The sequence below is a fragment of the Crocuta crocuta genome, unplaced genomic scaffold, assembly GCF_008692635.1.
Source record: "Crocuta crocuta isolate KB4526 unplaced genomic scaffold, BGI_CrCroc_1.0 scaffold37, whole genome shotgun sequence".
NCBI lineage: Eukaryota > Metazoa > Chordata > Mammalia > Carnivora > Hyaenidae > Crocuta > Crocuta crocuta.
This window is the reverse complement of record NW_027532040.1, coordinates 1,133,264-1,157,891: the sequence shown is the minus strand read 5'-3', so window position 1 is coordinate 1,157,891 and position 24,628 is coordinate 1,133,264. Positions and strand designations below refer to the sequence as shown.

At 40.5% G+C, this 24,628-nt stretch overlaps 1 protein-coding gene across 1 annotated transcript in view; it reads right to left on the bottom strand.

Moving 5' to 3' along the window:
* Nucleotides 1-10,889: 10,889 nt before the first annotated feature.
* The window catches only part of CDK6 (cyclin dependent kinase 6), a 251,964-nt gene continuing 238,225 nt past the window's right edge, over nt 10,890-24,628 (bottom strand). Inside the window, exon 7 of the mRNA XM_077776214.1 lies at nt 10,890-19,569. Coding sequence (XP_077632340.1) covers nt 19,423-19,569 — 147 coding nt within the window. The 3' untranslated portion in view covers nt 10,890-19,422. The remainder of the gene's footprint in view (nt 19,570-24,628) is intronic.

Below are 24,628 nucleotides of genomic sequence, written 5' to 3'. Positions count from 1 at the left end.
GACACGGCCAACCAGCGTGCTAAAAAAGCGCTGTAGACCCTTGCCGTTTTGCCATGGTAACATTTCTGGGGTGTTCCTTTGTGAACAGTGCCATTCCCCTGATATCTACAATATCACCTTTCTTGCAGATCGGCAGGTATGTGGCCAAAGGAACCACTTGGTGTTTTCTAAAAAGGCCTAGAAAACATATATAGTGGGTGCCTCTCCTCTTTCCCTTTGTGTTGGTCATTTTGGAGAATTACTGGAAGATGGCGGTTCCGGCCAAAAGGGAGCCATTTACTTTAATTACATTTCCTTTTGTAAACCTGTGGTTCAGTACTATTAATGGGCATGAGCAGTGGAAGTTACCAAGCACAGTGAGTCAGAAAGGAAAATTCCTGATGTTCATTAGAGCTTCTACTAAATCAATGTGTTAAAGTTTTACTATAATTCTCCTCTTGTTCCATCTCTATCGAGGTGACTCACAAGCTATAAAAGTTCTTCGCCAATTATTTCAGGTTGGCTTTTGTTAGCAATGAAAGAGAGGACCTTTAATTTAAAAAAAAAAAACTAACTTGATTGAGGTATAGCTTACATATAATAAAATTCACCAGTTTAAAATATATAGTTTGCTGAGTTTTGACAAATGCGTAGTCATGTAAGTACCATTACAGTCAAAATATAGACTATGGTCATTTCTCTAAAAGTGCCCTTGTGCGGTTAATTCCCTTCTCTGTCTCCCAGCCTGGGAGACTGATCTGTTTTCTGTCACTATGGTTTTTTGCCTTTTCTAGAATTTCCTTTAAGTGCAATAAAATAAGAGATATACTTTTGTGTCTGATTTCTTCCACTTAGGTTACTTTTGAGATTCACCTGTGCTGTGTGTAGCAACAGCTGTTCCTTTTATTGCTGTGTAGTATTCCACTGTATTTATAAATCACGATTTGCTTCTTCATTGACATTGTGATGGACATTTGGATTGTTTCCAGTTTTTTGCCTATTATGACTAAAGCTGCTATGAACATTCACATGTAAGTGTGTGAGGATATGTTTTAATTTTCTTTGAGTAAATACCTTCCTGTGAGGTTGCTGGATAGAATTATAAGTGTATGTTTAACTCCCAGCTCTTTCCAAAATAGCATCCTATATCATTTTGCATTGATGAGATCAATGGTGAGGGTCTCCGTTGTTCTACATCCTCACCAACACTTGCTGTTGTCAAACTAAAAAAAAAAAAAAAAAAAAAAGGCATTCCAGGAGCAGTGCAGTGGTATCCTACTGTGGTTTTCATTTGCATTTCCCTAATGACTAATGCAGTTCTTCACCTTTTCAGGTACTTATTTTATTTATCTTCTTTGGTGAAGTTTTATTTCAAATCTTTTGCACAAATAAAAATTGGATAGGGGGTGCTGGGTGCTCCTTTGTTTAAGTGACTGACTCTTGATATTGGTTCAGGTCATGATCTCACCGTTGTGAGATCCAGCTTCATGTTGGGCTCCTCAATGAGCATGGAGCTGGCCTGGGATTCTCTCTCTCTCTCTCTCTCTCTCTCTCTCTGTCTCTCTCTGCCCTTCCCCTGCAAGTGCTCTCTCTCTGTCTCTCTCCCTCTTTCTCTCTCTTTCAAAAGAAATAAAAACTTTAATTTTTTTAATGTTTTATTTATTTCTGGGAGAGAGAGACAGCGTGAGCAGGGGAGAAGCGGAGAGAGAGGGAGACACAGAATCTGAAGCAGGCTCCAGGCTCTGAGCTGGCAGTCAGCACAGAGCCCGTTGCGGGGCTCAAACCCACGGACCGTGAGATCATGACCTAAGCTGAAGTCAGATGCTTAACTGACTGAACCACCCAGGCGCCCCTAAAAACTTTTAAAATATTGGATCATTTTTCTGAATACCAATCCCAGAATATATTTTGGGATATTTTCCACCAATCTGTGGCTTGTCTTTTCATTTTCTTAATGATTCCTTCCAAAGAAAAAGTTTTAAATTTTGATGAAGTGCCATTATCAGTATTTTTCTATTTATGTCCTAAGAAATGTTTGCCTTACCCAAAGTCACAAAGGTTTTCTTCTGAAAGTTTTATAGTTTTAGCCTATGATGTTTAAGCCTATGATCCATTTTACATTAATTGTTTTTCATGGTGGAAGCTATGGGTCAGGATTCAGTTTTGTATCCATATGAACATCCAATTTCTTCAGAAGTGTTTGTTGAAAAGATTGTTCTTTCCCCCAATGGATTCCTCTATTAGTTTACCAGGAATTGTCACAACAAAGCATCAGGCCTGAAATCAAGGTGTCAGCAGGGCCATGGTCCCTGTGAAGCCTCTAGGGAAGAATCCATCCTTGCGTCTTTTAGACCCTGGCATTTCTTGACTTGGGGACAGCATAATTCCAGTCTCCTCCCCTGTCTTCATGTGGCCGTCTTTTTTGCATCTCTGTGTGCCCTCTCTTCTTCTCTTAAGCATAAGAGTCATTGGATTTAGGGCCCACCCTAATCCAGCATGGCTTCATTTGTTTTTTTTGATGCCACTCTAATTGGTATTTTTTAATTATGGTTTACAATTTTGATTTTAAAGTATACAGAAATAGCTTCTTATTGGTTTTTTATTTCTTTTTTTTTCGTTGTTGTTGTATTTTGTTTTTGTATATTGCGCTTATATCCTATAGCCTTCTTAAATGAATTTGTTCCGGCATTTTGGGGTAGATTCTTTAGCAGTTTCTCTACAGACTTTAATGTAGCCTGTGAATAAGGACAGCTTTACTTTCTTTCCAATCTACATGCCTTTTGTTTTCTTGCCTGTTGAACTGCTCAGACCCCTAACACAATATTGAGTAGAAGTGGTGAAAACTGACACCCTTGCCTTATTTTTGAACTTATTTGGAAAGTATGTTGAACTTAAAGTCTATTTAGGCTCAGTACTGTACCAGGTCACATTCTGCCCCTCACATCTTTTACGATACACTTAGTACCTCTTGTTTTACATCTAACACTTTCCACATCCACATATCAACCGATTCTTCCTTGAATCTACTCTGAAGAGAATTTTTTACCACTGTACCACTTCATCAGGACTTCTCTTCAAGGTCACTCATATTCTCCATTTTGCTTAATCAATGACCATTTCTCAGCCCTCATTTTCCTTGACCTATCAGTGGCATTAAAAATTTTTTCACCAGGGGCGCCTGGGTGGCTTAGTCGGTTAAGCTCCCGACTTTCGCTTAGGTCATGATCTCGCCGTTCGTGGGTTCGAGCCCCGTGTCGGGCTCTGTGCTGACTGCCAGCTCAGAGCCTGGAGCCTGTTTCAGAGTCTGCGTCTCCCTCTCTCTCTGACCCTCCCCTGCTCACGCTGTCTCTCTCTCTCTCTCTCTCCTAGAAATAAATAAAAATATAAAAAAAATAAAAATTTTTTCACCTTTATTTTTGAGAGGCAGATGTGAGTGGGGGAGGGGCAGAGAGAAGAGGGAGACAGAATCCGATTCAGGCTCCAGGCTCTGAGCTTTCAGCACACAGCCCAATGTGGAGTTCAAACACACCAACCATGAGATCATGACCTCAGCTGAAGTTGAACGCTCAACCAACTGAGCCACCCAGCCACCCTAGTGGGCATTTTTTAAAAAAAGTTTATTTATTTTAAGAGAGAAAGAAAGTGTGAGTCAAGGAGGGGCAGAGAGAGAGGGAGAATGAGACAGAATCCCAAGCAGGTTCCACACCACCAGCGCAGAGCCCGATGCAGGGCTTGAACCCATGAACTGTTAGATCATGACCTGAGCCAAAGTTGGACGCTTAACTGACTGAGCCACCCTGGTGCCCCAGTGGCATTTTGTTAAAGTTTATTTATTTTGAGAAGGGGGAGGGACAGAGAGAGGAAGTGAGAGAATCCTAAGCAGGCTCTGCACTGTTAGCACAGAGCCCAGTGCAGGGCTCGATCTCATGAACTGTGAGATCACAGCCTGAGCCGAAATCAAGAGGTGCACACTTAACCGACTAAGCTACCCAGGTCCCCCCCCCCCTTCCTCAGTGGCATTTGTCACAATGATCATTCTCTTTTCCTCAAAAGATTTTTCTTCACTTTCTAGACATCACCACATGTTCCTTTCTTTTAATTTTTTTTTTATTATTTATTTTTGAGGGGGGGGAGGGGAGAGAGAGGGAGACACAGAATCTGAAGCACACTCCAGGCTCTGAGCTGTCAGCACAGAGTCCAAGGTGGAGCTCAAACTCACAAACTGTGAGATCATGACCTGAGCTGAAGTTGGATGCTTGACCGACAGGGCCACCCAGGCACCCCACCACGTGTTCCTTCTAAAAGCCATTTAGTCTTTGTTGCTTCTTCTTCTTCATCTCCTGATCTATAAATATCAGGCTTGGTTCCAGGATCTCTTCTTTTTATATATGCTTTCTTCCTTGGTGATCTCATCCAATCTCTGGGTTCAAATACCATTTATATACTGATGACTCCAAAAATTTTATCTCCAATCTACCTCTTCCTTGGACTTCAGATTCAGATGCCTTTTCAACATCCCTGCTTCAGGGTCTAATATGTATCTCAAACTTAACATTTCCCAAAACCAGCTCTCAATGTTACCCCTAAAGCCAGCTCCTCCTATATTCTCATCTCAGTAAATGGCAATTTGATCTTTCCAATTGCTCAAGCCCGAATCCTTAGAGACGTTCTAGCTTCTTCTCCATCTCTGTTATATACTGTTAACTTTGCTTTCAAAATAGAATCTTCTCCCACTTCTCCACTGTTTTCACTTTGATTGAAGCCCCTGTTATCTCTCAACAGGCTTATTTCAAGAGCCACCTAACTGGTCTCCCCGTTTCCACTCTTGCTGCCCTAAAGTCTGTTCTTCACAGAGCAGCCAGGGTGGTGCTTTAAAACACACATGTGATTGTATGCCAGTTCTGTGCATCTCACCTTTCAATAACGTTCCATCTTACTTACAGTAAATGACAAAGTTTTTACATTTACTTACAGGCCCCTACAAGATAGGCTTCCTCCTGCCATTTACTTCTTTGGATACCTCCTAGCCCTTTCTTCTAGCCATCAGTTGAAGCCACACCAGCCTCCTTGCTCACCTTTGACAATGTTTGTCACGCTCCCGCCTTAAGGAGCACTTGCTATTTCTTTCATCGCATCTCCACCTGGCTTCTTCTTTTCTTTAAGGTCTTCCAATGTCCTTCTCCATGAGGCCTTCATCCTTTTTGAGATTGCATCACCATAGCACGCTCTGTGCTTTTTTCTCTGTCTTGGTTTTTCTACAGCACTCATGCCTTGTAGATATTGTGTGATAGTTTTTTGCCTCCCCTCAATAGAAATAAGCTCCATAAAGGCAATAAATTTTAGCTGTTTTGTCTTCTGCCATATCTTGGTGCCTGGGGCAGTGGTTGGCACATAATGGGTGCTCAACAAATATATACTAAGTGAATCAATGAATATTCCTGTCACCAGATCTTTAAATCTTTGCTGGTGGTCCTATTAGAGCTTTTCTCTATTATAGTGCAGCTCTTCGTTCCTGCTGCTGTTTCTTCTCACTCCCTCACCTTCAATCACTCCGTCCCCACAGCAGACTATCTTCCATCTCACTCAGAAAAAAAAAAAAAAATCTTCCTTTGATACCACGTCTGTTTCAAGTTGTACCTCATTTCTCTGTTCCGCTTCATGGCTAAGTCTCTCAAATAGGTGTCTACATTCTCTCTCCACCTCCCTAATCTCCTCTCTGACCACTCTTCCCTCCTTGCTCTGTTCTCTACGCCCTTAGCATATGGGCCTCTTTTCCACTTCTATACCTTCAGTACTCCACCTGGCTTCCCGTCTCATCCTTTATGCTTCACCTCAAAGCCTCTCACAGGGCCTTCCTGCCCACCATGATCCAAGTACTTTCTATCTTATGACACGTTTCTTTTCTTCATAGTGCTTATCATAATGTAATTATCTTGTACACATACTGATTGTCTGTCTCCCACTAAAATGTTAGCTCCATGCGAGCAAGTGCCTTGTATGTCTTGTTCACAGCTGTATATCCAGAGTTCAAAGGTGCCTGGAATGGAATAAAGGTTCAATAAATGTTGAATGAATGAGTGAGTTTCCAGGGACCAGATGACTTAAGTCTAACTGACATGTGCAAATAGATGCATTCACAATACTGCTCATGGAAGCACGGTTTCATATACAAAACAACAGGATGGCTGGGAAAAAATGTCTATCAACAGGAGATCAACTAAGTAAATTAAAGTCCATATACACATACAGCCATACTAAAAGGTGATGTAAATTTGTATTTATTCAAATGACAAAATTTCCAGGATATTATGTAAAGCAACAAACAAACAACCCCCAAAGCACAATTAAGTGAATGGGGTGCACAGCCCATTTCTGTAGTATAAAATTATATTTATGTATCTTTGTAAAGCTAGGTATCTAGAAATTGTTTATCAAAATATTAGCAGTAGTCTTAACTAGGTGGTAGGATTTATATGTGTTTTTAAGAAATATATTTTTCCTTTAGTTTTTGTATTTTATGGTCAACATGTAATCATTTTATTTCACCAGTTACATATGAATCATCTGGTCACTGGAAACTCATTCACTTATTCACCTCTAGAGCCTACAGCATACACTCATATTTCTTTCCTATGTGTTATATGCAATCTTAGGTCAGGACTGTTGGAAGCTAACACCACCATCTACTTCTGACTTGGAGAGAATGACTTCAGGACATAAGATAACTTGTATTTGTATAGCATGTTGGAATGTCTGGCACTTTAGGCGGTGGTTCCTTGAATGTTAATTGTCTCCCTTGTTCTCTCTTTCAGAGCACCATTTTTCAGGCTGCACCTATAGTTAAGTAACACTGTATCACAATGAAATCCAACAAGGAGGGAGGGTCTTTGATCACAAACCATCACTCTTGACACTTCTGCATCTTTGTATCATACGCTGTGTTGAAAGATTTGAGGCCAGGGGCGCCTGGGTGGCTTAGTGTTGAGCGTCCGACTTTCGCTTAGGTCATGATCTCACGGTTCGTGGGTTCGAGCCCCGCGTCGGGCTCTGTGCTGACTGCCAGCTCAGAGCCTGGAGCCTGTTTCAGTCTGTGACTCCCTCTCTCTCTGACCCTCCCCTGCTCACGCTGTCTCTCTCTCTCTCTCTCCTAGAAAGAAATAAAAATATTAAAAAAAAAAGAGAAAGATTTGAGGCCACTAGTAGATGTTGAGTGAAGAGGAGTCAACTTGACATTCCTTATCAGCTTTTTCAATACACTGTCATAATAGATGTCATTTTCCAATGAGGAATCATGGAGACCAAAGGAGGGACAGGATTGAGAACAATGGACCCCATTCCAAGTGCTAATGTCTCTTCTGCACTCCTGCAGTCCTTCTCAAAATGCTCTGCAGGAGAATGAATTGTAATAGGGGTGGGGTCTGGTGATGTAGTGGTCCTGTGCAGTTACTCAAGTCATGAAATGTCTTTGAAGTCATCTATATTATTATAAAAATTTGAATTTTGCATTCTATTCCTGTCTTTTTAAATGTATTTTAAAAATAGTGTCTTTCTTCATGAAACATTTTTATCTTTGAAGCAAAAACTGATGTTTGAGGAATGTAGATCTTTTTATGTGTAGCTCTGTATTCTCCTGTGTGTACTCCAGATATCCAGGAATTCCCATTTGAAAAGTGCAGGCTCCACTATCGTGGTTTTTATCCATATTTAAATAAGGACACTATTGCACTTCACTTTTCAATAGCTTGAAATTGCAGTGCAGAGCAAAGGCCTTAAGTTATAGTACTGACAGAGAGAGGGAGCTGGGTTAGGATTTTTGCTGTAATTGATAGAAATTTACTTGAGCTACGTAAGTTAATTGGAGAAAAGAAAAAAAGCTAGAGACACACTTCATTTTAAGGATATGTGGAGTATCAGGGCCTGAGGAAGAGTAGCCAGACGGTGTTGTCTGGATCCAGTCTCTGCATATTACCATCTCCTTCTCCACGAATCAGCACCCCATGATCCCCTGGGCACACAGGGAGAGACACAGCTATCTGCAGCTCTGAATTTATGGATAGCACACTCAGACAGACGTAGAAGAGACAGACGGTCTCTTGGTCCCATATTCCCTGGGATACTACGGCTGGCTCCATCTGCTCCATCCAGGAAAGGGGGCATTTGCAGAACAAAGATAATCTCCTGGGGCCCATCCTTGCTGGGAATTTTTCCCCAGAGAGCAGTAAACTAGGATGACACTTCAAAGGGCAAAATTCAGTGGCAAATGCCTTTGGACTTTTAATGAGATGAAATTTTAAGTGAGTGCAGCAGAGATAACTGGAGCTCAACTGAAGGATCTTTCTGTATGCTGTTTTGAAGAAAATGGTCCAGACAAACCTGGTTGTAGATGCCCACAGTTTGTGGAAACATATGAGCGACCTCTTCAACTACAAAGTTTCAATTTCTTTTTTTAAAAAAAATATTCGTTTATTTTTGAGAGAGTGAGCACAAGTGGAGATGGGGCAGAGAGAGAGAGAGAGAGACCCAAAATCTGAAGCAGGCTGCAGGCTCTGAGCTGTCAGCACAGAGGCCGACACTGACCTTGAACCTACAAACCATGAGATCATGACCTGAGCCAAAGTCAGACACTCAATCGACTGAGCCACCCTGGTGCTCCAAACTTCCAATTTTTAAATAAAGACCATATTCTTGACTTTCTGTATTATCCCTCCTGAATATTTCATGGAAAATTTTAAAATTTAGATGCAATTCAGGACCTGTTAAACAAAATTAAGGCATGTCCTGCTAAGAGCTCCCAGGGAATTCTGGAGGACTACTTTAAAAATACCTGACATCACACACAAAGAGGAAAATGTATCAGAAAGCAACACGTCTGATTTGTTGTGTAGTATCTCAGTAGCCACTTCGTCTATCACTCTGTGTCAGCGTATAAGCAGTTGAACAAGAGGAGGCACATATTAACAGAAATTGTCTTCCTCTTTAACACCCTTCAGTGGTTCCAAATTCCTTTATATGGCATATTAAACCCTTTTCAACATCACCTCCAGATTTTCACCTCCACTTTGCACCTCAAAGTTGGAAACATCGTGCTAAAATTTGCTATTTAATTATAAGTTACTTTACTCACAGCAATTATATTCATTTTACATTAAGTAAAAAGAAAAAATAGCTTGGATAGTAATTCATCTCCAAGAAAGCAGTCTAAGAATGCTGGTTTTTTTATTATTTTTATTTGCCACCAATATTTTTATTGTAAGAAATACAAAAGGTATGACAAATATACAAACCATTTGCCCTTTTTGCCTCAATATTGCTTGTGCACAAGTGAAAACAATGAACTGGACAGTGACGTTTCAACACTAATTCTTAAAAAACAATGAATTCCATTATCTGACAATAAATACCTAAATTTGCATTCTAGCACCCGGTAAGACATCCAGTTTCCAAAGGATTTGTGATCTGCAACCCTCTGAATTTCCTGACGCGTTACCTTTGCCATTGTAACAGCGTCAACACTGGCAGTTCTTTCTCTCTCCAAATAAGTCTTAGAGTACGACGCATGCTAGAATTGCTGCCCCTGACCTCAGGCAGTCCTGGTCATAAAACATCTTTTACTTCAGCTACTTTTTAAAACAGATTTCTAGTGATCGGGGATTTAATGTAAGTTTTGGTAGTCCTTGGATTACACGTTTTACATGATACAAACAATCTATTTTTCTGTTTTCCTCTTCAGGTGGGGACAGTCTAGATAAACTGACCTGTATTTTCAACTACCTAAAGGGAAAGAAGCAAGATGATTCAGCTCAGGATGCTACGAAGGGGTATCTTTACAGAGAAGCTTTCTTTCTCTTTTCTTCTTTCTTTCTTTGTTGCCCCAGGAAAGCTTTCTGTATGGAATGGAGGGATGGTCGCTAGAGTGAGAGGGCCTTTCCCATTCTGCCCCTGTCTATACCCACAGCCATTTTTCTTTGGGGGCTAAATGATCCGGTAGTAGGAAGGGCCCTGCTTTCAGAGAGCTGCACCGCACCCACATTTGGGGAGAGCACAGGGTTTCTGTGCTCTGTGAGAAAGGATACCCAGGTGAACCTGACGGGCCAGTGTGGTAACTTTCAACCCTGTGCACAGAGAAAAGAGCAGAAGCAATATCTAACACCAAGCCATCTGCCAACATTCTTGTTAAGACTGTGTTCCAGGCAGTGAATTTCCACACTGCTTTTTTGACCTGCTCAACTCAAAGCACCAAAACAGCATTCTGTAGCAATATGAGCCAACGGAATGAGAGGAATTTTGCACCTTTAAGGAACATGCACCCTTATACGTCTGTACCCTGATATCAAAATAGCAGAATGAGTTTCAAGTATGAAGAAATACAGTAAAAGTATGGCCTGTAGATGGATAGAAAACAGCAGCCTGGAATGTGGTTTATAGTCTTGTTTAGTTTTTTTTTTCCTTTGTACCACAGCCAAAACTGAATGCTCTGTAGAAGGACTTGGCTTGGAAATCAAGATGCATACAAACATGCTAGAAGGTATCTGTGACTGGTGTTGCGAGCACACTCTGTGCCCAGCCGAAGGTCAAGTAAAAGTGGTGGCCAAGCCTCGGCAGGCACCCACACCGTGATGCCCGAAGCATCTCTCTTATCATGTCCCTGATGCCCAGAGAGCGGCCGAAGAGAATAAAGAGCACCACGCAGACAGTCCGGATGGGACACGGGCGGGGAGCAGTGTGAGCGAGGAAGGACGCGGGGCTTGGGAGACATGGGTTATCCGGGGCTGGTTCACACAGCCTAGATTAGCATCGGATGTGCACATGCACAATCTCTACATCTCCAGAACCGTGACTTCAAACACAGAAACCAAGTCAAATATCCACATTACGAGTTTTTCCCTACGTTTAACACATTTTCTAAGTCCAAAAAAAANCCAAAAAAAAAAAAAAAAAAAAAAGAAAGAAAAGAAAAACAAAAGAAAAAGCTTACTGGGTATGACAGCTTTGCTGAAACCCTCGAATAAAAGCTTTAACTAGGCCCTATGGGAATGCAAAAACACTAGGCTACTACATTCTACAGTGAAAACATGCATTTAGACATTTCTGACATGTTAATCCTAGAAAACCCTCTAGTTCTAATTTCTACGGGAACCGATACCGTGCTTTTCTTAACACCTACTGTTGTTCTTCTACACCAAACACTTGCCAATGAACCTTCAGATCAAAACCTAAAATACCAGAAATGCAACATGCTTCTGAGGTGCTGGGGACTGCCGGTTAAAATCCATTGCTGACTGCCAGACGTGCAGTCCTTGCTTTTGTAACCAGAGTGAATTGTTTCTGTACAAAACCAAGGCGCTTGAAGCACAGAAACGTGAACTTCTCCAACTGACACATTCTGGAAGCCTCAAGGCTGACAGTTTGCTTCTACAGAAAACTCTCCCACTGTTCTTGAAACAGGACCACCTATTCTCACTACGGCACATGATACCAGGAGGGCACTAGACGGCGGGGGGAAAGCTGCTTCTCGAGGCCAGGTAAGAGGAGGCACCACCCAGGCCCCTGTCTGCCTGGCCTCTACTCTGATGGCCATCTGGCAGAGTTCCTAAATTAAGGCAGTATCTGATGCTTTTCTATTTGAAGTTTTAATTTTTGCTGTATTTTCACACTATACCATATGCATATTTGACAAAAGAAAAGATACAAAGCCCATTGCTTGAATTCCTTTGCATCATGATAAAACACCTAGATACAAAAATATCACACCTACAAACTGAAGTTCTACTATTCATGTTAAAATGCATGCAGCTTATTTTGGGGCTTAGTCTAATTTTAATTTACTGAGCTCCATCAAGACCATGATAATGAACATTAAATGCAAATCCTAATGCCATGTCTTTTAAGGCGCGCTTTCACAGGACTAGTGTGATTCAGAAATAAATAACATACATGAATAATAATAGAAATAATTTACGCAAATGCAGAACAACTTGAAATAGAAATTCCTCACCTTGTTAAGTGCTGATTCTAGGTGTCGTTGCTGCTATTTATTCCATGTACTAACTAATATATTTATTACCGGTCATAGGAAAACACATGCGTACAAAGTTAAGTGAGGAATTCCAATATTCACGTGTACATTGCTGCAAACTTAGGACCAAAATGACAAGGTATATAATGCACTTGGGGGGAGGGGTGGTGGTTGAAGAAATGTATTACTGCTGAGATCTATTTTCATTATTCAGAGACTTCTAGGTTAAATCAGAGACTTCTAGGTTAAATTAGGAGTTGCTGGTGATCACAGAAATATTGCTAGCTAATACATATTATTGCATCTCAAAACAAGTAAGAGTAGAAACCTTCAAGGTAAGGGTACAAAGGTATCTTCAGGATCGAACCTAAACATGTCAACAGAATTTGGCCAGAAATCACAGCGCTTGTTAGAAATAAAATGAACTGCGTGGGGCTCTGTGCTTGCTCATTAGTGCTATGGTCAAAGTTCTTTATAGTAATATGTACAGTTGTGTGCCCCCTTTAAGGAAACCTGTATTTGACAGTCCAAACTCCTAGTGTAGAAGAGAGGTTGATTATTTGCTTGACAAAACAAATCACACAAAAGGTTCCTCTAAACAGGAAAATCCCCTACTACATGAGATAATTTGCTTATATACCTTTTAACTATTCGACAAAAACAAGAAATCAGAAAAAAAAGGAGCTTTTGCCTAAGCAGAAAATAAACACATTTTTCAAAAAAAAAACCTCTTCCACGCATTAACTTTTGCCATCATATACGTAGAATGATAGAAAATAAAAAAATAAAAAATCTTTCCTGTAATTATACATCTTTCTCTTAAAAAAAAAAAAAAAAAAGCTGAGCTTAGAGCTTGAGAGATGCCTGGTAGACGCTTCATACAGACCAGCATCTCTTTATACCCGAACTTTCGAAGAATTGTGTTGTACTTACTTATGCACAGAAGACACCCGTTTGCTTCTAGGGACATTCAACTTCCTAAGACTGCAGAACAGGTGCCTCTGAGACAGCAGCAGGGCACATGGACCTCGGACAGCAGCCCTCGGGGTCTGTACGCTATTTCAGGCACTAACAGGCGAGCGGCGGGCGGGGCCCAGCTAGCCCCGCCCACTGCCGCTCCACGGCCAAAGGGGCGGGCGACGGCGCTGCGCACCCGGAGGGTTTCCAGGTGGGCGTCAAGTGTTCACCGCGAGCAAATAGAGTTCACAATGGCCCAACTGGGAACAGACTCGAGGTTGGAATTCGGCCTTCCATGTAGGGGCTTACATTGGAATCTACTTCGGTGGGATTTTGAGCAGAGGGACGAGGCTAGGTTCCCGAAGAGCTTTTGACAGCCCCTAGTGTGTGCGCCATTTGGATTCAGTATGAATTAGTGAGCTCCTCTGCAGGAAAGTTAGGCAGGCACTATCAAGTTTCTGCCACTCAAGAGGAATAAACTGCCTTCTCTTCTGCTGTGCTAAAGAAACTCTGAAAAATACAATTTCCTCCCTCCTAAATTCCTGTGACACTTATCGAGGAAAATGATTTCTAAAATAAACTAAAATCATCTGGGGGCTAATGAGTCTCTGAACAGACCTGTTAAATAAAACATAGGAGTGTGTGCAGATATATATAAAATTGCCAAGGAAATTCACCAGTGGAGAAATTAAAGATTTATGTAAATATATTCCTAGGTTATTATGGCCACACACTTGGCAGGATTTTTTAAAAAAATTAGAATTTCTTATGAATTTACACTTGTGATTACATAAATTAAAAAAAAAATTACCAGGTCTTTCAGTATTTAAAGGCTCTATTTCAGCATGGCAATTCTTCAGAAAAAATAGTTTTGTGCTTAAATATTTACTTCTTTGCTCATCTGATCTTTAAATGAGGATTTTAATTTTTAATCAGCGTCTAAAGGCCATCATGGTAGGAAATATGAGAACAGCAGACAGCGGACATAGGTATTTTGGCTGAGACCACTGGAGGACTTTTACATTCCTAACAAAACTACCCTGTTCACAGATGAATGTTGCCTTTTAGCTAATAAGCCCGTCCATCTTGAAACTTCTGCACCTGGAAGAAGTGAGGTAATTAGATACCTCGAGAAAAAATGCTTCTTGAAAAAATGGATGACTAGGCTCTCTTTACACACTTAAATGATCAAAATGGGTATAGTATCCATTCTCAAGAACAACTTCCTTGCAGATAATCATTCAGAACCTAGCTAACAACTGAAATACCTAAGTTATAGAATGTTATGAACACTATTCATCATCCTGACGAACATGTGCTAAGCAAGAGTAAAATATGTGCAGAAAAATAAAGTTAGAATGAAGTCTTTAGAAGTACCTCTTTAGCCTTGCTCAGATTCCCTCTCCCGCCCACCCCTGAAAGTGCCACCTTGTGGAAAATACTGGAATAAAACAAAAAAGCCCATGTCTTAGGACAGTGTGAATTTTAAAATAGACGTTTCCAAGAAAAATCAACTCACTTTCCTACCATATAACCTTCAGACTGCTGTAACAATATTTAAACAGATGCTTGAAAAAAGCCTGTATTAATTTTCAAAAGGCTCTTGTTTTCTTCTTGACAGCCAGAGCACCGGTATCAAGGAAACATAAATATGTTGATGGAAGTTCATTCATTTATCTAAACTCCCTGGGAATGCTAAGAAATAGAAAACATTTTGAAGAGCTGATTTGTACGTCATTAAAACAAACGAACAACTAACTGAGGAAAAAGAAAGCATTTAAAAATCAGCCCCTCCTCCTTCTACATTTCTGTTGTTTACAAAAGGCAGTAGAAGAGGCCAAAGGAATATTTTGGTTTATTTTCTGAAAAAGTACAAGTTAGAAATGCTTGAGATATAGGTATGTAACAAAACTAAATTGAAAATTGCATTAATAAAAGTTGAAAGTGCTATTTTCTTAAGCTTTTGAGGAAAACACCACTACTAATTATCTGGGGACTTATACTGTATGATAGGCAGAAGTTTTTCCACTGTGGAGAAGGAACACGTAGCTATGTTCCAAATCACACATCTGAAGGTATCAAGTACACATGATCCAGGGTTTGGGTTTCACCAGTTTTCAAAAAATCCTGGTGGCATAGGAAATATGTGCTTTTTTACAATTTATTTATTTATTTATTTTTACAGTGAACATTCTTAGGCTTGCAGGACAAGTGTTAGCTTCACATGGCTGCTTCTTCCCACGAAATATGAAGAAGTATGATAGTTTGCTCATGTCACCCTTTGAAATGGTAACTGCTTTTTCATAAAAAATGGAAAGGCTTTTTCATAAAACATGTTTTGGAACATACCACCTTCATAGTTGCCGGATGACTTTAATAGAAATTCTTACAATATATTTGTTAATAACTATTTATCCTTCAAAAGATGTCTAACTTTGAAACTATCCTTCTTTGAATACCTTCATTTTCTCTAGAATTTTCTCTACCTATTGTCCACTGTTTTATGCATTTAAAGATTTAGAAATTATGTTAACATCTTTATTTTTTAAAATAAAGACACTGTTTTTATGTGTCACAATGTAAAACATGCATTCTTTTGAATTCTGCCAATACCTAAGAATTTATAATGTCTCAACATTTTCTTTCCAAGGTGAATATTCTATAGTCATTGTACTAACACAATTAAGTAATTACAGCACCTTATTAACTTTTAATATTACTCTTTCCTAGACCTGACTATGCAAAAAAGTGCTTTTGGTAAATGTGAGACACTCTCTGCTGTGATCATAAAACTAGCCAAGTTGTCATTTAAAAGAAGTGACTCTTTGAAGAGAACAATTTTAATATGTTTATGATATTAGGAAGCTTACATGATTTTAATTTTCATAATGGCTTGAGGACTGCCATCACTGACCTTAAGAGGCATATAGTTAAAAGCTCAATTTAAATACATAATTTAAGACTCAAAATATTTGGTACTATTTAGTTTTTTGTTTTTTTGTTTTTTTTCTCACCGAGATGGATAGTACCGTGTTCTTGAGTCAGAATGATACATTTCTATTGAGACGTGAACATTTTCTTTAAGATACTAACATCTCATGCATTCTGAAATTTTCATTTCTACTCAAAACAGCTGAGATGCTATTCCTGGGTAAATATTTTGAACTATTTTTAGTAAGACACCTTGTGCTAAATGAAAATATACCATTCCTAGCGTGTGATTCCTGAGAAAAAATCATGAGAATATAGAGGGATGAAATGGCTCCAGGCTCTTGTATAAAACAGGTTCTCTGCTTCTTGGGTTCCCCTCCTACTTTCAAGGAGAGACAAAGTGGGAGGTGCCAATGCACTGGGTTCTGACACGCTCTTGGGGATTGTGTTTTTAAGTTTATAAGATTAGAGCCTTGTTACCTTTGCCACACGAATAGCTTATGATGCTGAAATGGACAGGTTTCTCTCTTATTCTTAAATGGGATTGTTACAACTCCACCGTGCACTATGGTTCCCACAATGCCTGGGCCACCAGAACAACTATCATATAGAAACTATCAGGCACATTCTAGCACCAGCCCTCAAATATGAATTCAAATGTGGTCTTGAATCTGACACCATATTTTTTACTGATATAAGCTGCTTCAGTGTATGCCTGGGGCAGTATGACCTTTTTAGCTAACCACTGCTTGGCTTTTGGCAAAGACGTTTGAAACCATATGTCACAGAAGAATAAGCTGTATCCAGTAAATTCCTACGCTGCTATACGCTTTAAACTGCCCCCCACTTGCAAGGGGGCTCATGTGGCATCTGGATTTCAGAACTGGTGAGCCCAAATGTAAAACACATAAAAAAAAGAGGGTAATCACTCAACTGCAAGAACTACACAGATGGAGATCTGGGGTCAGAGAGGCCGAGATATCCTCTCCTTCTGCCTCTCAGGGGATAATTTGCCAAGCATCTAATGCATCTCATGCCAAAATGTTTGGGTTTTAAGTTTTCTTCATAAACACTACCGAGAAATGAACCAAAAGTATATGCTAGAAATAAAGTGGAGCTCTCTCTACTTGTTTAGAATTCCCAAGAATGCTGAAAAATTCCAGTTTAGAACAGCTGCATTTTCTAGAGAACTTAGAAAAACCTTAGAAAAGTAGAAACTCAAGTTATGTTCACTCTAACCATGGATACTAGCCAGAAAGCGGATGATGAATCAGTACAGTGAGTTTTAAAATTCAATTTCTAGGGCCCAGCAAAAAAATGTCTTCAAAGGAAAGGCAGAACTCCCTTTTCCAGTAGAAGCATTGCCCCAACTGCTGTGGATTCATTATATCTCAAGCATTTACAGTGATGACAAAACATAAGCAATGTTGTCAACAGGAAGAAAGCACCAAACATTCTTGTGGCCCATCTTCTCATTCATTTCTAGCTTTAGACCAACTTTCCCGCTCTTCAAGTTACTGAATCAGAAAACAATTAAACAATATATGTATTAAAAAAGAGTAATTCTCAACCCCAAAATTTTTCAAGGAGAAAAGTCTAATTTTTCTCTTGTTCAAGATGGTAGTATTGAATGTTAAGCTGTGAAGAATTCAGTAAGGCTAGACAATATATAAACATCAAATGGAACATTTTCTACTAAGTGAAGCAATGTTCATTCTTTGACAACCCTAACTTCTAAACATAGCCTATCTGTTGCATGCACTCAAAACATGAGTCAGAGAGCAAAGATAGCTAAACTTCCAAAAAGATACTTCATCTCTGTGTCTTCGGGATACTTGAGCTAACTGAGCACTAACCACATATAAGACAGAGATGACATGAAATATAAAGAATGGTAGAGAAAATGGCAAGAGAAATAGTAAAGCTGTTCACAATGCCCAGGTCAGGCTGGCTCTGCAGGGAGCGGGAGTATGCACAAGGCACTAGAAACAAGCACAGCCTGGGAGATGCAGAAAAGATCACTTTATAGAGTAAATATGTATTTCTAAAAAAAAAAAAACAATAGTTAAAGACATTCTCTTCGATTCTACACTGACATCTTCTAAAAAATTGTAGAACACTAAGTAACAGTTTAAAGCGATCTATGTGCTGGTGATAGAGAAGAGCCAATCCTCCACCCACTGCCTACGGAACAACAATGAATGCCGGTGGGAAGATCGCACTGGAGTGAGAGCCTATGAGACCCTCTTAGGACTGCAGAATTGGAACCATAAGCCACAATCTGAATCTAACTATTTACAAAAGGTTCACTGAAAGAAAGCAAGCAGGAGGTGCATGGGAACGGCTTAAACAATCTGTTACTAGTTATGTAATGGTAGTAATATATATAGAGGCCCTAGGGGATAGATAAGATAGAAACTGCAAACAAGGCAGTGCATGGTAGAAAAAGTACAGTGTAATAGGGAAAACTTAAATGGTATTCCTGTGTCTTGTCAGAGAAAACTATTCTCCGAACCAAAACAGGAGGCAGTTTCTGACAAATTCCTAAAATCAAAAAACAAAATAAAGTAACAACAGAACCCGAAAAGGAAACAGATTTCAAATCAGGAAACAAAGGCTTTCTCTAATTTTTTTTTTTTTTTGACAATTTTACCTATTTGAGGTACACTCCCTAAATCTACAGCAAGTAAGAAAAAGCTTACAGGGTATTTTTCAAAAGAAATAATAAAGCCTATAATACAGGTTAAAATGGACTTATAATGAGTAAATTCAGCTTTTGTCAAGAGTAAATAGAATGTATGCTTTAAAAAACAGGTCTCTTAAAAGATACTAGCATTTTTTTTCCTTTTTTTGTGTGTATAAAACTTCATCTAGATAGTGAAGCTTTTACTGCTAACAAATTTACAGTTTTTGGCCATAAAAGAAATTCTGAGGACATAGGCTCAACTGTCTAATTTGAGAAGCCCATTCTGGTAAGTCACCTTTAGTCAATAGACACCTGTTATTTATAGGTCACTTTGATTGAGTCTTTAAAATTCAATTATTGTTGTTTGTTTACACAAAGTAACACTTTAAGAAATCAAGAATCTCAGGCACGCACATACACATGCACGCATGCACGCACACGCGCGTGCACACTCTCACTCAAAAGTACCAAAGCAGGCTCGGGCAGCTGCAGAGAGATTACATCATAACTCAGCTGTGCCTGGATTGCTCACTCCACACTGGCAGCATTCAAGATTAGAAAAATGAAATGGCAGCACAATTGGTCAGCAGCTTCTCTTCTGGAATTTTTCCAGGTTCTTGAAACAAACAGACAAACAAACAAACAAATGAACATAAAGCTGCAATCGCTCTTGCATTGATTTCAAAACAGTAAACTAGGCGCTTTCAATGGAGAAGCAGAGCCGTCCAGACGACGGCAACTAGAAGGTTCCCAGCCAGTGATCCTCAGTGGCTCTGCAGGGCTTACTCAGGGGGGCCCATCAGCCCCCAGCGGGTGTTTTCCCGGTGATCAGCTCAAGATGGTGGTCGGGGCCTCAGGCTGTATTCATCTCTGAGCTGTTCTGGCTGGGCGGCAGACGGGAATCCAGATTCTCCTTGCACCTCTCCAGGTCATGGAAGTAGGGGTGAGACAGGGCACTGTAGGCAGATATTCTTTTGGCTGGATTAAAGGTTAGGCACTTCTGTGATAAAGAAAAAATAATTGATTGATGTGAAACATGTCCATTTAAATAATGTGTTTAGGGGCCTCTGAGTGGCTTAGTCGGTTAAGCGTCCGACTTTCGCTTAGGTCATGATCTCGCGGTTCGTGGGTTCGAGCCCCGCGTCGGGCTCTGTGCTGACTGCCAGCTCAGAGCCTGGAGCCTGTTTCAGTCTGTGACTCCCTCTCTCTCTGACCCTCCCCTGCTCACGCTGTCTCTCTCTCTCTCCTAGAAATAAATTAAAAAAAAAATTAAAAAAAAATTAATGTGTTTACAGTTAAACATTTATTCACTGCCATGAATTAAGTGTGTCTAGAATCAGAATGAGTACCTACCTCATGGGATACTAAATAAAATGTAGACAATAGCAATCTTATATATATCCTCAATGTATAAACTGCCCTTCAGGAAAAAGCAGCAGCTTTTGGGCTTTTGGGTTGCCTGTGGGCTGTTACCTCCTCGGGCTTTCTCTTCTACCTACCTCAGGTCCTTTAAAAGATATTATTATTATTATTATTTAGGTAGTGACTTTTCTTCTTTTAGTTTATTTATTTTTGAGACAGAGGGAGCACGAGAAGGGGACAGGAAGACAGAGAGGGGAACAGAGGATCTGAAGCAGGCTCTGTGCTGACAGGAGAGAGCCAGATGAGGGGCGACCTGAGCCAAAGTTGGACGTTTAACTGACTGAGCCACCCAAGCGCCCCTAGGTAGTGATTTTTCTAATGTTAGCAAACTTAGTGCTGTAGTCAGATTTGTCATTTTTTTTTTTACCCTTCCCCAAGGTTTGTTGATGAGTCAGGAATGGAATAGGGTTGTCTTGTTCGGGGGTAAAAGGGTAGTTACTAAACTACAGTAAATGGTTTCTGACATACTTCTTTTTAATTTTTTCTTCAACATTTATTTATTTTTGAAAGACAGAGAGAGCAGGAGCAGGGGAGGGTCAGAGAGAGAGGGAGACACAGAATCCGTAGCAGGTTCTAGGCTCTGAGCTGTTAGCACAGAGCCCGATGTGGTGCTCGAATTCATGAGCCATGAGATCATGACCTGAGCCACAGTCGGACCCTTAATCAATTAAGCTTCCCAAGTGCCCATTTCTGACATATTTCTAATATCAAAAGCAAAACAAAAATAACAAGAAAAGCAAAAAAGGAAATACATTTTAAAGCAGGAAATAAAGGTTTTCTCTATTGAGGGCAAGTAGTAAGGGCTAAAATCGAGGCCCAACTTATCCTGACCCACTAGCAAGCTGTGTACTCTGCCCCAGGGCTGCATCATCCAGAGGAAGGGATCCCTTCCTCTGGTGCATGTCTAGGTGCCTTATGGGGAGCAGCAATGCCTGTTAGGTTCAGTTCTGGTACTAAGCTCTATTCCAGGCCATCAACTCAAGTGTAGGTAGAGGGTGAAAGGGTTGCAGGGGTGGAAGGTGAATCTCTGGGGCAGCAATCTCCATTCTAACACTGATGATTCATAATCAACTAGGCAGAATGCTTCCCTAATCTTAGTTCCATTTCCATGCCAACCCCAGGTAATCCTGCTCTTCAAATCCTCCTCCTGTCATTCCACCAATACCTCCAGAGTGTGTAGCAGGTAGTAAGCACTAGTGGGGGATAATAAGACCCATCCATTGCCCAGGAGCACACAAGTAGCAGAGAAGCTATACCAGTTTCTCCATCTTTGTGATGCAGTGTCCACTGAAGTGAGCTGGGTATCTGAAATGTCTGTGAATTTCAGTCCTCCATGTAATCTAAAGACTTAACATTATCATGGCTATGCTGACTTCTTCCATGTAATCTGGGTTTTTACCCTCAAGGAGCTCAAAGTCTCCATCAGATCTTGACAATTAGGGCCCCTCTAACACTCTGCTGAATGCTACTGACCTAGGAAAACACTCACAAATAGAAAATTCTATATATTATTCCAGGCAAATTTTGGGTTCCCTGAAATCTTATTTATCCTGAGCTCTCCACTAGTCCATGGATCCCAGTTTCTCATAGTGTCTTCTGAAAACCAAAGAGCCAAAGGGCAAGCAGATGAGGGAACTTGTTGGGAGAATGGTTCCACTGTCTCTAATGGCAATAAACATCGTGAGAAAAGTTTTGCATGGGCTAAATTCTGTAAGGACAGAAGAGCAGAGGCAAAACTCTTGAGCCTGAGTTCTTTCTTCCCAGAGTCTAGGAAGGAGAAAATTAGGAAGGGGCATTAGAGAAAGAAGGAGCCAATGTAATCCCTAGGACAGAGGGAAGAAGAAAAAAATGTTGTGGGAATATGTTCAAGATAGAGAAACATGTCCCTAGAGGGCTGTCTCGGAGGAAGCCTGTCCCCACAGCTCTTGATGACTTATAACTGGGAAGAGGGTGGAGAGAAGGAGAAATCCTCAGCCTAACGTAGAAGTGTGTGAGAATTTCCAGCTGGAAGTCTTGATCCTTTATGGTCTACAGAAATAGACCACATAGAAATGGTGGCTAAGTTCTATCATTGCTCTACTTCAACAGAGCAACTGGATGACTTGAGAATTAATTCAAAATCTTGCGTAAGAATACTGTTTTTCCAAGAAAATCTAATTTACTTGCCAAATAACTGACTTATAAAATGTGCTTCTGGAATTGCTATTTAGTCAAGAGTTGAATACTATGATAGACTGGATCATTTTTCAGCGCAGATCATCCTTCTTCCCACCCCTCCTTCATGGGAGGAGTATTTTTTCCTGTTAGAGTTGGCTTTGGCCATGTAACTTGATTTGGCCAATGAAATGTGGACAGAAGTAGCAGGGTGCCTCTTCCAAGCCTATGCCTTCAGGGGCATCGTGTGTTTCTGCTTGCCTTTCTGGGAGCATCTAACGTCTATTATGAGAAAAACGTGCTCCGGGGAGCCAAAGCCCTTCTTGTTCTGGGCCCTAGAATGAGACACATGGAGAAGACCTGTACTTGACCCACAGGCTGAAGCAGAGCTGTCTATCCATCTGTGGACCCCTGAGCGAGAAATAAATGTTTGCTGCTATACGCTAGAGAGATTTTTGGGGGGTTGTTGGTTATGCAGCAAAAGCAGACTAATTCAAGGACCGTCCCCTCTGCCAGTCTCCACAAATCTCTACCTTAGGCTCTGGAAGCAGTTAGACAGCAGAAACTAAAACTTTTTTCAGCAAAAGAATAAAGTATTCAGCCTCTCCAGTTAACCATGATGAAGGGGACCAAACTTGTAAAGATGGATAGGTTTTGATTGTTAAAAATAATTTTCCTCCCGAATGGTCTTATTACTATGCCCAACTTACATACATATGTGAGAGCATTTATAAATGCATATATCCATCCATACATGGCTAAACATTATATAGTCAGCCTTTATTTCAGATAAAACAAAGGACAACTCTTATAGTGATAAACTTTTAAATGTAGTTTCTTAAATAAAACAACTTCCTAAAATACCCTTCGCTTCTCTTCCTTAGTATATAATCTTCAAAAGAGGCAACAAGTCCTGCCGAGATCTCAGCCGCCTATCTGGTACCAAACAGCCTGCTTTCTTCTGCATTATAATAGTTTCACCTTCTGTCCCTTTAGCATGAAACAGTGAGAGATTCAGGGGTTCTAGGCTGTGAGGTCTTGGGCTATCCTTTCCCTGAATGCCCACAGATTATTATGTTTTGTCCTTAAGTTTCTTCTAGTCCTGAGGTCACTGGATCTGCTTCTTATTCCTCTCCTTTGCTTTTTCTAATCTCTGATGACACTCCTTGTTCACCCTCTTCCTTCTCTCTTTGGTAGTTTCTTTGTTCCTTTTTCTTCTTTGTCTCCTGCTACTTCTTGAGTCCAGCACTAGTGTGTGGTCTGACTTTGAACGCCAGCACCACCAGGGGAGAGACTGAACGAGCGAGCATGTGGCACTGTCTGCTAGCTTCACATTTTAAGTTCCTCTTGGTGATTCCTAATGATGTTGGGAGATACTCTGAGTTGTCTTTGGATGTCCCAGTAGCTGAAGGAGTGGGATATACTCTACTACTAAAGTTGTTTATCCTTGTGACTGCCTGTCCAGAGTCTTCTTCTAAGAGGAGCATTTCATTCAGAGTTCTTGCTGAAAAGGGAAGCCTATGGTGGCCATTTTATAACACATCACCTCTACCTTCCTCCCAGCACAGCTGATTTGACCAGGAATGCTGGCCCGAGGCAGCAACCCATATCATGGCTTGGCAAAAAGGTGAGGCGTGTCAGCCACATTCTTCCTTTTAGGAGTCTGATGCAGGAAATACTAACAAGCAAATGTTACTAGTGGGGGTAAGAGCTGAAAGGATCTAGGAGTTAGCCAAAATTTGATAGCCGGGGGCCAGCCTAAATTAAGGGGAGTAGAGAGCACTACTGAAAAGAAACGATGAAGAGGAGAAAAAGCCTGCAGGACAGAGAAAAGCAGAGTTGTTACGAGCAAGTGATATTCTTAGCAGGACTGGGAGAGCATTTACACTCTGGATGGCTTTTCACTTCCAGGCCACATGAAACATTCCATCAAACCTCTTTTTCTTAAGGTAATGCAAGTACTTGTCTGTTACTTGAAACCAAGGAAAAATTTTCCTAAATAGTAGTTGAGCCAGCAAGTGTGTATAGTAAGCTTTTGCATAAGAGAATATTCTCCCTTCTAATAAGAGTTTGTTTCAAAGGATGTGGGCCAAATTTCTTACTGAATGTCTTAGAAACAAACAGTGGGGAGGGAATATAGCTGTCCTTCTCTATAATGTGGCAGTGGAGGAAATCTTAGTGTAAGCGTCAGAAAATGAGTCCCCATCAGCCGAAGATGGGAGTTAGGGCTTTCACTGGGAAAATCCGTGGCTCTGCAAACATGCCAATCAATGGCTGTGTCTGCACAGAGTTAAAGTATAACATTTCTACTAAGACCTATAGACTCTTAGGTCTATTATTTGAAATTTAGAATACAATGACAGAATGGGAGCACTCTCTTGGGTAGATATCATAGGTTATTATTCAGTAAGTAAAGGATACACTCATTACTCACTGGGTTTTCAGTACCAAGAGTAGCTGAATAGGTATACTCCCTACCTGAT